Source organism: Pteropus alecto, unplaced genomic scaffold (genome assembly GCF_000325575.1).
Source record: "Pteropus alecto unplaced genomic scaffold, ASM32557v1 scaffold3, whole genome shotgun sequence".
Classification (NCBI taxonomy): Eukaryota; Metazoa; Chordata; class Mammalia; order Chiroptera; family Pteropodidae; genus Pteropus; species Pteropus alecto.
In genome coordinates, this window is record NW_006442484.1 from 61,272,880 (window position 1) to 61,287,184 (window position 14,305).

The 14,305-nt window shown below is 34.9% G+C and overlaps 1 protein-coding gene across 2 annotated transcripts in view; it reads right to left on the reverse strand.

The window, feature by feature from the left end:
• Positions 1–321: 321 nt before the first annotated feature.
• Positions 322–14,305, reverse strand: part of BOLL (boule homolog, RNA binding protein) — a 49,323-nt gene continuing 35,339 nt past the window's right edge. For both annotated transcript variants that reach the window (XM_006921320.1, XM_006921321.1), the window contains one exon: positions 322–1,996. In XM_006921320.1, coding sequence (XP_006921382.1) covers positions 1,973–1,996 — 24 coding nt within the window. In that variant the 3' untranslated portion in view covers positions 322–1,972. The remainder of the gene's footprint in view (positions 1,997–14,305) is intronic.

The following is a 14,305-nucleotide window of genomic DNA, read 5'->3' on the forward strand; positions in this document are numbered from 1 at the left end:
ATGTAAGGAGAATTTTCATCCTTCCAATCTGTCAGTTTTTAGAAGTAACACGTTTGGGTTATCAAGCTGTGCCATGAAGAAGGTTGATGATATTCTCCATATATTCAGGTTGATGATAATTCCAGTTTGATTAGCTTCTCAAAGTAAAACTAAATTCTAAGAAAGTGTATATGTACGAATAATATATATGTGTGTATATATATACATAATGTGTATGTGTATGTATATAATTTATATATGTATATATATTATACATGCATATGCATATAATCTGTATAGCTCTATGGAAGAAACACATTTGGGTATCAATTATTATCAGAGTTCCTTATCTAATAATACATCATCAATTCTTATTAAAGGTTCAGGATTTGTTTAGCATCATGTTTAACATTTTGAAAATCAAAACATTAACTTTTTTTGTTCTCAGGATAGAGCTATTAAAAGAAGATCTCTGACATCAGTGGTTAATAATTTTTACTTATAAAACAAAAACTTTTGAAATTTCATTGTAGAATTTACTAGTCTATTTACACTTTTAAAAACCTAGAATACTTAATGTACATGGGATCCTTGTATGCTAGTATGTATTCATATGGCCTACTGGTCTCATGAAACTGGCAATTTGACTGGCAAACATATTCATTGTGGTTTTAAAAGACACACCCTATTTGACTCACCAGGAAAAACTTTGGGGTCTATGTCCTTTTATTTCTGCTGCAGCTGAGCATGAAAGACATTTGAGGATGGAATAGGAGATTGAGAGACAGATTTATCAGGGTAATACCAGGATTTATGGTTTTCTCCTTCTCTTCTAAAATTAGGAAGTCAGTGAAAGGACTGCAAATGAATATAAGAAGGATTTTTTATACTACTACAGAAATTTTAGTGATAACACTTATGATTTGTTCTGTAACTTTTAAATAATGGCTTTTCCTCACTATTTTCCAATTTTATAATAAGACTTGGTTTTAGAATCAGAATGTAAAGTTTTCCTGTCGTGAAAGAAATAGTTTGGCTTTTTATGAAAGCAATTGTCCTTTTAAAAATTAATAACATATATAATTGAATATATTGGTAACATATAAAAAGAAAAAGTCAAAAGATTAAGGCATTCAAAGGATACTAAAATACAGTGGAATGTCAGTCAATATTATGGGATCATGTCAGAGGTGAGCCCTTTTATCAGAACAATTGTATTAGGTGATCCATATTATACAAAATTTGGTACCAAATGGCTTATGTTATAGGAAGGCTGCACCATTATCTCAAATATTAGAGAAGAATTTTAATATTAGTCATAATAATCACATGAAAAGGCAAAAATACCTATCATGTTGATCATGCTGGTATTTCTAATTGGAAAATGTTATAAAAAAGAAGTATAAATACTACTTAAATTTTGAAAACCATGGCAGAAGCAAAATTAAATGAAGAGTAGCAGTAACAAACAATTAGACAAAAACATGTTAAATGACAAAGTAGCAAAGTAGAACTTAATCATTAAGATTAAATATAAAAGGCATGAAAGTATTAAAAATTCTGTTATTATTAGAAATGACTCTTATCCTAAATATTAAAATATATAGCAAAGAATATGAAATATAACTTCTAAAAGGTTGAGAAGAAAAGAAATAACACAAAGCAGAGAAAATGAAAGACACCTCACTATTCTCATTGTGGTTATTATTTATGGAATAGATAAAACATGTAGAAAATGTCACTACAGTTAGAGTAACACATTAAAAAAACCAACAAGCCACATCTACCTAAATAATTTTGTAAAACAGGTGAAAAAGCAAATTTCATCAAATTTAGACAGTTTATAGTGGGATAAATAAGTATGGCGAGGTATTAACTAACCCTAAGTTTCACAATGGGCAGCTTCTACCCGGTTCGTTGAAGTTGGATCTTGGCCACACAAGGATCATTGGACAAGAAATCAGTTGAGCTGGACTAGAGCTGCCCAATTGTCTTAATAATGAATGCTCCACACTGTCTGTTAAATAAAGAGAAAGAAAATATAGATCAGAAAAAGACTGAATGGAAAAAAATAAGTTAGGGTAGCTGAGTGTAGGACATCAATGAACATTTAGTAAATAATTTCAGAACATGTGATACTAATTATGAAGGAAGAGGCTAGAGTTTAGGAGAGGTCCAGAACTCAGGAAAGGCTTGCTCTCTGCTGAGAGCTTATAATCTATTTTATTTTATTATTTTTTTAAAAGTACTTTTTTACTTTTCAATTACAGTTGCCATACAATATTACATTATTTTTTTCCCCTTCTTTAATTCCCCCCCCCCCATCACTTCCACCCCTGACCTATGGATATTGTCATCTCCCCTTAAGAACTGGATCTCTAAAGGCGGGGTGTCTCCTCCCACACGCTCTCAGTGTGCACCCAGGGCCTAACGCCCCTGGGGCCTGCCGCACCCGGGGTATGGTCCAACACCCCTGGGGCCTGGCGCACCCAAGATATGGTCCATGGCTCCACCTGGGACACGAACCCAGGACCTTCTACATGTAAAGCAGACTTGCTAACCACTACACTATGGAGCCACCCCACCATACGATATTATATTAGTTTCAGGTGTATAACACAGTGATTAGGCATTTGTATAACTTACAAAGTGATCAGTTCAACAGATCTAGTACCCATTTGACACCATGTTGTCATTACAGTTATTACAATGTTATTGACTACATTTCCTATGCTATACTTTTTTACATCTCATGACTATTTTATAACTACCACTTTGTGCTTTTTAATCCCTTCCCCTTTTTTGTCTTTACCTCAACTCCTCTCCCATTTGGCAATCATCAAAATGTCCTCTCTTTCTATGAGTTTGTTTCTTCATTTATTTTGTTTTTTAGGTATTTGTCTTTCTCTGTCTGACTTATTTCACTTAGCATAATACCTTCTAGGTCCATTCATGTTGTTGCAGATGGCAAGATTTCATTCTTTTTTGATTGCTGAGTAATATTCCATTGTATATATCTATCACTTCTTTATCCATTCATCTACTGATAGACACTTAGTTTACTTCCATATTTTGGATATTGTATATGATGCAGCCATGAGCACATGGGTGCACATGTCTTTTTGAATTAGTGTTTTGCATTTCTTCAGATAAATACTCAGAAGTCGAATTGCTGGATCCTTCTTTGTCCCTTGTTTTAAAGTCCATTTCATGTGGTATTGAGTATTGCTACCGCAGCTTTTTAAACATTTCCATTTTCCTGAAATATCATTTTCCATCCTTTTGCTTTCAGTCTGTGTCTTTTGATCTAAAGTGAGTTTCTTGCAGGTAGCATATGTAAGGATCCTATTTTCTTATCCATTCAGCCACTCTGTGTTTTTTGATTGGAGCATTTAATCCATTTACATTTAAAGTTGTTGATAGATAGGCAGTTATTGCCATTTTATTATTTCTATTTTGAATTTTTTTTTCTCTTCTTTTTCTTAAAGAAGTCCCTCTAACATTTCTTGTAACACCGGTTTGGTGGTGATGAACTCCAGCTTTTTCTTGTCTGGGAAGCTCTTTATCTTTCCTCGGATACCCAGTTTTGCTGGGTAGAGTGATCTTGGTTGTAGGTCCTTCCTTTTTATCACTTTGAATATTTCATGCTAATCCCTTCTGGCCTGCAAAGTTTCTGTTGAGAAATCAGCTGACAGTCTTACGGGAGCTCCCTTGTAGGTAATTAACTGCTTTTCTCTTGCTGCTTTAAAAATTCTCTTTGTCTCTAAACTTTGGCATTTTCATTAAGATGTGTCTTGGTGTGCGCCTCTTTGAGTTCATCTTGTTTAGGACTCTCTGTGCTTCTTGGGCTTGTATGTCTATTTCCTTTGCCAGGTTAATGAAGTTTTCTGTCATTATTTCTTCAAATAGGATTTCAATTCCCAACTCTCTCTCTTCTCCTCTGGTATCCTATGATGAGAATATTGTTATGTTTGGTGTTTTCCCAGAGGCCCCTTAAACTATCCTCTTTTTGGATTCTTTTTCTTTTTGCTGTTCTGATTTGGTGTTTTCTGGAATCTTATCTTCCAAATCACCGATCTGATTCTCTGCTTCATCTAATCTACTGTTGATTCTCTCTAATATATTCTTCATTTCAGTTATTGTATTTTTTTCTGACTGGTTCTTTTTTATATTTTCTACCTCCATTTTTATGTTTCTCACCTCTTTGGTGAAGTTCTCACTGAGATCACTGAGCATCATTATAACCAATGTTTTGAACTCTGTATCTGGTAGATTGCTTGTCTCCATTTTGTTCAGTTCTTTTTCTGGAGTTCTGTTCTGTTCTTTCATTTGGAACATGTTTCTTTGTCTCAGTTTGGCTGCTTCCTTGTGTTTGTTTCTATGTATTAGGTAGAGCTGCTGTGTTTCCTGGTCTTGGTAGAGTGGCCTTATGTAGTAGGTATCTTGTGGGGCCCAGTGGCGCAGTCATCCCTGGTCGCCTGAGCTGGGTGCTCTAGGTGTGTACCTTGTGTGAGTTGTGTGCACCCTTCTGTTGTAGTTGAGCCTTGACAGCTGTTGGCACATCAATGGGAGGGACTGACTCTCAGGATGATTGGTTATGAGGACTGGTTGTGACTATAGTAGAGGAGCTGTCATGCAGGATTCACTTTAGCAGGGCTCTGGTGCCTTCTGAGTCTGCCTTTTATGGAAGTGGTTGGGTGGAGCTCTGGTGCAGTCTAGAGCTGGCCACCAGGTGTGTTGGTTCTGGGGCCTCTTGGGTGCAGGCCAAAGTCAACCACTGCCTGTGTCCTGCCTGGGGCCACTGTCTGGGGTATGAGCTACAAAGTGATCTGCAGATGGATGCTACTTGTGCTGGGCTTAGAGGTACCTGGGAGAGTTTAAGCTGAAAACTGAGCCTGGCTGCTGCTAGTGCCGGGCTTGGGGCTGCTTAGCAAGAGGCATGGGGCATAGCGAGGCCAGATGCTGCTTGTCTGGGGTTTGTGAATCTTTGAGAGATTTCAGGAAAGTCTGTAGCATGAGCCAAGACAGACCATCTGTATGGAAAAGCCACTGGAAGCGGCTTGGGTGTGCCTGCAAGTTGGGTTGGGCAGAGTTTCAGGGAAATCACCAGGGCAGGTGAATGGTGCTAGCCAGGGTGATGGAGTTTCAGATATGGTGTCTGCCTGCATGTGCAAGCTAGGTGGTAAGAGGGCACAACAAGGGAACAATGGCTTCAGCCAGCACTTCTGTCTGGAAGAAAGCTGTTCCGCCAGCCCTCTTCCTGAAGCCAATTTGGTTCCTCCCTGAATGTCTCTGATGCCTTTTGAGCTGCTGCCCCAACACTGGAGCTCAGAGCAAGTAATTTTAAGTGAGTAAGTCTGTGCACGAGTCCTTTTAATAGGAATGTCTGGGCCTCCAGCAGCTCTCATCTCACTCAGCCACTATTTCCACTGGTTTTCACGGCCAGAAGCTATGGAGACCTCTCTTCCCGACACTGGAACACTGGGCTTGGGAGCCTGGCATGGGTCTGGGATGCCTCTCTCCTCAGGGGGGCTCCTTCACAGCCAAGGTATCCTATCCAATTTTTAAGCACCACCTGTGGGTATGGGACCAGCTCATTCCTTGTCTCTGCCTCTCCTACCAGTCTCCACGTGGCTTCTTCTGTATATCCTTAGAGAACTTCTGTTCAGCTAGACTTCAGGTTGTTCTCAGTGATGGTTGTTCTGTACTTTAGTTGTAATTCTGAAGTGGTTGTGGGAGGAGGCAAGCACAGAGTTTACCTACTCTGCCATCTTGACTGAAAGTCTCTTACAATCTATTTTAGACAATTTCTAGTCTAGTGTCACAGTATAAATGTTTAGTACATAAAATGAAGAACTGGTCAACACAGAAACTGAGTTAAAATATTCCTTCTATTTCTGAAAATATCATTAGGTGGGTTTTAAAAATATGTTTTTAAAAGGGGAGTAGAGTTTGGCAGAGGGCTATTTAGAAACTTTTCAAAACCCAAAAAGTGCCCTTGAAGTTGGCATTGATAGGATAGGCATATAGGTAGGTATCTATGCCATATAATTTTGAATAATTCCATATATATGTTTCATCCTGATATTTGTTTAATGTATGTGTTACGATTAGCTTGAGTCAAAGGAGCAACCTAGTTGGTCCTTTTTTGGTATTTTGCACATAGGCCAACTCCTAATTTAGGGAACCAAGCTTTCCCATGACTTATTTTAAATTTTGGATAGGCTGAAAATTTTCTACATTAGTTCCAATATCACTAGAGCAGTACTGTCTGATAAAATTTTCTATGTTGATTAAAGGTTCTGTATTTATACTATCAAATATGGTAGCCACTAGCCACATGAAACTATTTAGCACTTGAAATGTGGCTAGCTGCAATTGAGGAACTGAATTTTAAATTTAATTTAATTTCAATTTATATGAAATTAAAATTAACTAGCCTCATGTGGCTAGCAGTTACCATATTAGAGACAGCATGGCTCTATGGGTTTAAACATGTCTGGTTTGCTGAACTGTATAGGTTGGCATGTATTTCTCTAGCCTGTTCAATACTGTCCAATACCACTTAATATTGTTCACTGCTGTATTCTCAGTGTCTAAAATACTGTTTAACACAATAAATATTTGTTAAAGGTACAAAATCTACGGTAATAATATACAGCTATTCATGCCTAGTCAGTTACTCATACCTTATTGGTAATATGCTCTGATTCTTTCCGGAAAAATAGAGAAGTCAAATTTTTCCATGTATGTGGAATTGGTTGGTGGAAGGCTCAATAGGCCTAGAGAAAACAGGAGTGGTGCTAGCTTCGTTAGAGATCAAAAAAAAAAAAATACAAATAGTATATGAATAACTTAGGTTGATAAGTCTGGGAAAACTGAAGGAAGAATATATCTAGGTTGTTAAGTATGAAAAAATGAAGGAAGAATATAATTTTAATGGTAAAGAATTTGGTAAGGATGTAGGTCAGTTGATGAGAGTGATAAGTGGGGAAAATTTCAGATAAAAAATTAAATTCAGAGTTTGTGCATGATTAAAAGATGGAAACTGAAGATAGAGAAGTCTTGAAGAAATATATAGTAATCTGGCTAGGCAATAGTAGATCTTAGAAAAGGGATTTGGCAGTGGAGAGACACATGGATATATTATTCTAGCAACTTAGTGAGCTGAAAAAATGACACAAAACAGTATAATCAGGCCATGTAGCACAAAACAGTATAATCAGGCCATGTAGTCAGAAAAATCACTTGTATTGTTTTGATTTTAGGGGAGAAGGAAGATAGACAAACTAACATATAAGAAATGAAGATTCTGAAAATAAAATGTAAGAAACTGTGATTCATCAGATTGAGGCGGTAGTGGCATCCATCCAGATATTGTTATTTTAGGGTTAAATTAGGAAGAAAATCAAAGCACTAAGGTCAGATTCATTATTAAACACTTATTAAAATGCAGAAGAAAACTAGAAAACTCCCTTAGAAGACAATTTAGAGAGCAAAGAGAATTGTACCATGATTAATAAGGACGAAAAAGACACTGAAAGATCAAACTGAATGTAAAGAAAGAAAGTCTTATCTGAGAATTAATAAAATTTTTGAACACAGGCTAGTCAACAGTATCAACTTAAAGAGAATCTAAGAGGAAAAGAACTAGGACAAGACCCTTGGGATTTGGCTAATAAATAGTCATCAAATCTTAGCTAAATAGTTTGAATAGATCTCAGTACTGAAGAAACAATTTCATGGGGAATGATAAAGATACCCTTATACTCCTGCCTCATGCCTTTCCAAAACAGATAAATTAAAAAAAATTATTAGTGAAGTATGGAATACAAAACTCTACTGCTTTTTATCATGCGTTCTCAAAATGGGGAAGATATCATCCAAAAAAAGTTTAGGAAACAATTTTGTAAGGGATTAAGATTTGATGAGTTGAATCTTATGTCGTGAAAAGTGAGATGTTCATCCAAGAAGTCTGGGATTGAAGGGAAATGAAAAAAGATAGGTAAAAGGAGATAAAATGTTTATTTAGAGGAATGACAGACTCAGTGCGAAGACAAAGTAATACTCAAATTAAGATTGGAAAGACATAAATGGATATGCAAATCGTGGCATGTAATGAGACAGATTTTCCCCATAAAAGAAGTAAAAAATTTACTTAGACTACTGTATCAACCTATCATTACACAGTAATTAATAAATATCTCAAATTATCTTTACACTTTCCTCCACATCAATTAAGTATTTTGGCTGGTAAGAACTTATAGCAAATGTAAAAATTAAAGCAGTCTAGAGGCTAAAGGTCAAATAATTCATGTTAGGTTAAAAACCTATTAAAATAAATGCATAAAAAATATAAATATAACTAAAGCATTGGTATTGTATTTCACATTATACTTTAGAGGATATATAAACTTGATAATGGGTTAACCCAAGGTTAGTGAAACTATGGCCTGTAGGCTAAATCTCGCTCATTACCTGATTTTGTAAATAAAGTTTTATTGGAACACTCATTGCATATATTTTATCTTTGGCTATTTTCCATTACAAAAGGTAATGCTGAACAGAGACAAGTGAGGCCTGGAAAGCTTAAAATATTTACTATAGGGCCTTTAGTTTGTTGACATCTGGTTTAACCTATTCAGGCTAAAAAGAAATTTTCAGGCTGAGAACTTCTGAAATTCTATGAAAGAAAATCTTAAGAGGATGCCTTAAATTCAAAGAGTATATATACTAAATTATAACGTACACCTGAAAATTATATAATTGTATTAACCAATATTACCCCAATAAACTTAATTTAAAAAAAGAGTATATATACTCTATATTGTGGAAATATCTCTGGCCTCAAATATATTGGATTCATCTTGATTAAATAATAGTAAAACCAAGAAATTAAAAGTCTAATAGTAGCCTTGAGACAAACTAGGAAGCTATTGATACTAATGTTTTTTGAGACTATATTCAGTAGGATTTACTAAGTACAGTAAGTCTTCACCTAATGATCTGTTTTTGGAAACTGCAACTTTAAGTGAAACGATGTAAATAACAAAACCAATTTTACCAAAGGCTAACTGATATAAACAAGAGTTAAGTTCCTACGGCATATTTCCAGTCAACATCGCAAAACGTCTGGTCACGATGAAGTCCCAAAACGCTTCTAATATTAAATATTGAAATGAATGTGAGCTGTACATAGATTTAAGAAAGATTCATAAAAACAAGTAGGATAATGATTTTCCAACACACTTATTCCAGTTCAGTCACAGGTGGCTGGAGCGGCTAAGGGCATGAGGTAGGAACCCATCCTGGACAGGACGCCCTTCCATTACAGGGTGCACTCACACTCACACCCACACTCACTCATACTGGGACAATGTAGACATACCAATTCACCACACACACACATATTTGGGACATGGGAAGAAAACCAGAGTCTCTGGAGAAAACCCATGGAGGGAGAATATACAAACTCCACACAGACAGTGGCCGTGGCTGGGAATCGATGTTTTTTCTTGTTATAATAAAATGATGTTGAACAAAATGATAGTTTTTAAGGACCTGCTGTATATGTTTAAATATATAAAACACAGTATTTGTACAATAGTTACCATAATATTTAAGTTAAATCTATACTAATTCTGTTTTACCATCAGAAAGTTGAGTTTCCAAGTCTTTACAAAAGCACAAAGAACTTTCTCATGTTATTGAAAAGTTTGTTTTTAATACTTCCATGGCTTTGATCTTTTAAAATTGAGACTAATAATTTTTTTAATAGAAAATTTCTTGTTAAAATGTTTGTTTCAGAAAGATGTGTATACTTAATGTGGCAAACTGTATTTGCAATATCTGGATGGTATTCCTCATCAATTTTCTTCCTATGTCACCACTTATCTAGTTTGAATAGTCTCAACGAGTATGGTTATTACCCAAAGTCCACAGTTTACATTAGGGTTCACACTTGGGTTATACATTCTATGGGTTGTGACAAATGTAATAACGTATATCATCATCATACTATCATAGAGAATAGTTTCACTGACTTAAATATCTTCTGTGCTCTCCCTATTCACTTCTCCCTCCTCCAAACCCCTGGCAAACCACAGATCTTTTTCCTGTCTCCCTAGTTTTGCCTCTTCTAAAATGTTATATATTTGGAATCATATAGTATGTAGCATTTTTAGATTGGCTTCTTTTACTTAGTAATCTGCAGGTTTATATATGTCTTAGTAATAAGACAGGTTTCTACGTGTCTTTTCTTGGCTTGATGGCTCACCTCCTTTTAGTGCTAAATAATATTCCATTGTCTGGATATACCAGTTATTCATTCATCGACTGAAGGGCATCTTGGTTGCTTCCAACTCATTTAGATAAACACCTAAGAGTGTGGTTGCTAGATTCTATGGTAAGAGTATGGTTAGTTTTTTAAGAAACTGCCAAATTGTCTTCCAAAGTGGTTTTATGATTTTGCATTCCTACCAGCAATGAATGAGTTTTTGTTGCTCCACGTCCCTGTTAGCATTTGGTATCGTCAGTATTTTGGGTGTTAGCCATTCTAATAGGTGTGTAGTGGTATCTCATTGCTGTTTTAATTTGCAATTCCCTAATGACATATGATGTTAAGCATCTTTTCATATACTTATTCGCTATCTGCATATCTTATTTGGTGAGGTGTTTGTTAAGGCCTTTGCCTCATTTTTAAAAAATCATGTTGTTCATTTTCTTATTGCTGAGTTTTAAGAATTCTTTATTTTGGATAGCATTCCTTTATCAGATGTTTTTTGCAAATATTTTATCTCAGTCCATGGCTTGTTTTCTCATTCTCTTGACACCATCTTTTGCAGAGCAGAAGAGTTTAATTTTAATGAAATTTAGTTTACCAATTATTTCTCTCATGGATTGTGCCTTTGGTGGTGTTTTATCTAAAAAGTCATCATCAAATCCAAGGTCATCTAGATTTCCTCCTATGTTATCTTCTAGGAGTTTTACAGTTTTATGTTTTACATTTAGGTCTGTCATCAATTTTGAGTTAATTTTTGTGAGGGCTGTAATATTTGTGTCTAGATTATTTTTTTGCATGTGGATATCCAGTTGTTCCAGCATTGTGTGTTGAAAAGACTATCTTTGCTATTGTATTACACTTATCTCTTTGTCAAAGATTAGTTGACTACATATGCGTCTATTTCTGGACTCTATTCTGTTCCGCTGATCTATTTGTCTATTCTTTTGCCAATACCAGACTACATTGATTATTCTAAGTTTTTAATGTCTCAAAATTGTGTATTGTCAATCCTCCAACTTTGTTCTTCTCCTTTAACACTGTGTTGACTATCCTGGATTTTTTGCATTTCAATATAAACTTTAGAATCAGTTGGTTGATATCCACAAAATAACTTGCTGGGATTTTAATTAGGATTGCAATAAACCCGCTGAACAAGTTGGGAAGAAATGACATCTTGACAAATATAATCTTCCTATCCATGCACAGGGACTATGTGTCCATTTATTTAGTTGTTCTTTGATTTCTTTCATCACAGTTTTGTAGTTTTCCTCATCTAGATCATGTGCATATATTATTATATATACAAAGTGTTTCATTTTTTAAATTTATTGCTGGTAAGTAGGAAAGCAATTAACTTTTGCATATACAACTTGTATCCTGAAGCCTTGCTATGATTGCTTATTAGTTCTAGGAGATATTTTTGGTCAATTCTTTCAGATTTTCTACATTGACAATTATGTCAATTGTGAACAAAGTTTTATTTCTTCCTTCTCAAAGATTTTCTACATAGACGGTCTTGTCATCTGTGAACAAAGACAGTTTTATTCTTTCCTTCCCAATATGTATACTTTTATTTTCTTTTCTTGTCTTACTGTATTAGCTTGGAATTCCAGTACAATGCTGAAAAGGAGGAGTGTGAGAGGACATCCTTGCCTTGTTCTCGATTAATAATTTTTTATTACATTTACAAATACAGAAGAGGTACCTTTGAGTACTACGTGTTCACACAAGAAAAAATGAAAAAATTTAATGTAACATTACAACAGACATATAATTTAATCTGCTATTCTAGAGATCTATTGACATTTTCTTCATTCCTTTTACTTCTTTTCAAAATGAAACAAACAAAACAATTTAAGTCAGGTCCTGCTAGTTTCAATATGAAGTAAATGTGAGAACTGAATTTTGTCATAAAGGAACTAGCCATTGACAATTCTAAAGTAACAGTTAAAATTAGAAGAAAACTATGGACTCAGGGTGTGAACAGAGATGCATACAATCTTGAGGGTGATGTTTTATTAACAGTATCTATAGCACATCAAATATTTTTCAAATGTAGTTCAATAAATGTTTGATGAATTGAACTACTGAGATGAGTTGTTACTTAAGACTTGTCATATGGTAGAGTCCATATGATATATCTATGTAAGGGGTAACTTATTTATGTGATTTATAAATTAACTAATGGCCCATAGTTCATTTAGATTCTTCCAGATTGGATAGTACATAGTAATATGTGACAGAAATAGCAATTAATTTAAACTCACAAATAACTTAAAGTTTTATTTGAGTTATAGTTTTAATCTCATCCACCAATTAAATATTTTTGTCAGATTAGGACAAATGAACTGATTTGATTGTGACTCTCTTTTCTTATTTTGAAAAAAATGTTCTTAAGGAGCATTTATAAAAGGAAAAAAAGTTTACCTAAAGTCAAGATAGGATGTGAAAAAAAGGAGTATAGGTAACTTCCAGGCGGTATAACCATTATATGAAAAAGACAAAACTGACAGTATGAAACAGAAAATATATCCTATATTTTTCAAATAAAAATTATTTGGCTAGTTTTTAATTTATTTTTTAAATTTAGTTTCAAGTATACAGTACATTGGTTAGACATCTATATATTTCATAAAACGATCACTCCAATTGCTCCCTCCCACCTCTGACCCTCCACCTAGCCAATGTATTAATGCTAACTGCATTCTCTATGCCGTACACCCTATCCCCGTGACCATCCATCAGCTACTAATTTGTACTTCTTTAGTCCTTCACCCCATTCTCCCAGCCCCCCAAACCTCCCTCCCCTGTCTGACACCAAATTGTCCACTACATTTGAGAGTCTGTTTTTGATTAGTTTTTTATTCCTTAGGTTCCTCATATAATTGAAATCATATAGTGTTTATCTTTCTCTGACTTAAATACCTTCTAGGTCCATCAAAGTAATATTTTTTTCCATCCCCTTCCTTTTCATATATAGGGGTCTTGTTTTCTTATCCTTTTGGTCATTCTGTCTTTTGGTTGGAGCATTTAATTCTTTTCCATTTAAGGTAATTATTGATAGGAATGTAGCTGTTACTATTCTTTATTCTTGTTTTTGATACATGTTTTTTTCTTCTTAAAGAAGTCTCATCAATATTTCCTGTAGTACTGGCTTGGTGGTGATAAATTCCTTTAGCTTATTTTTGTCCGGGAAGCTCTTTATCTGTCCTTCAACTCTAAATGATAGCTTTGCTGGATAAATTATTCTTGGTTGTAGATCCTGCGTCTTTATCCTGTCGAATATTTTTTGCCAAGCCCTTCTGTCCTGCACAGTTTCTTTTGTAAAATCAGCTGCCAGTCTTATGGGTGTGCCCTTATAAGTAACTAACTGTTTTTCTTTTGCTGCTTTTAATATTCTTTGTACTTAACCTTTGGCATTTTAATTATGAAGTGTCTTGGTGTGGACCTCTTTGGATCCCTGATTATTCGAATTCTCTGAGCTTCCTGGGGTTTTATGTCCATTTCCTTCACCAGGTTAGGGAAGTTTTCCATCACTATTTCTTCAAACAGCTATTCGACATCTTGATTTTCTTCAGTTACGCTGATCAGATGAATATTTGGAGCCTTAATAGTGTCTCATATCCTCCCTAAATTACTTTTATATAGTCCTGGCATCTTTTTTCTTGCCATTCTGATTAAGTGTCCTTGGCTTTCCTGTTTTCTAGATAGGGCATTTGATCCTCTTCTTCATTCACTTTCATTATTCCTTTGTTTATTCCATTTAGCATACTTCTCATCTCAGATAATATGTTCTTTATTTCAGACTGCTTCCCTTTTATAATTTCCATTTTTCTGTTTATCTCTTTGTTGAAGTTCTCACTAAATTTATCTACACTTCTTTGAGCATCTTTATAACCAGTGTTTTGAACTCTGCATCTGATAGATTATTTGACTCCATTATATCTGGATCTCTGTTCTCTTCTGTCATATGGTTTCTGCTTCTTTGTTTTCCTATTTCGGCTGCCTATCTATGTCTGTTTCTATGTACTAAGCAAAGCTCTT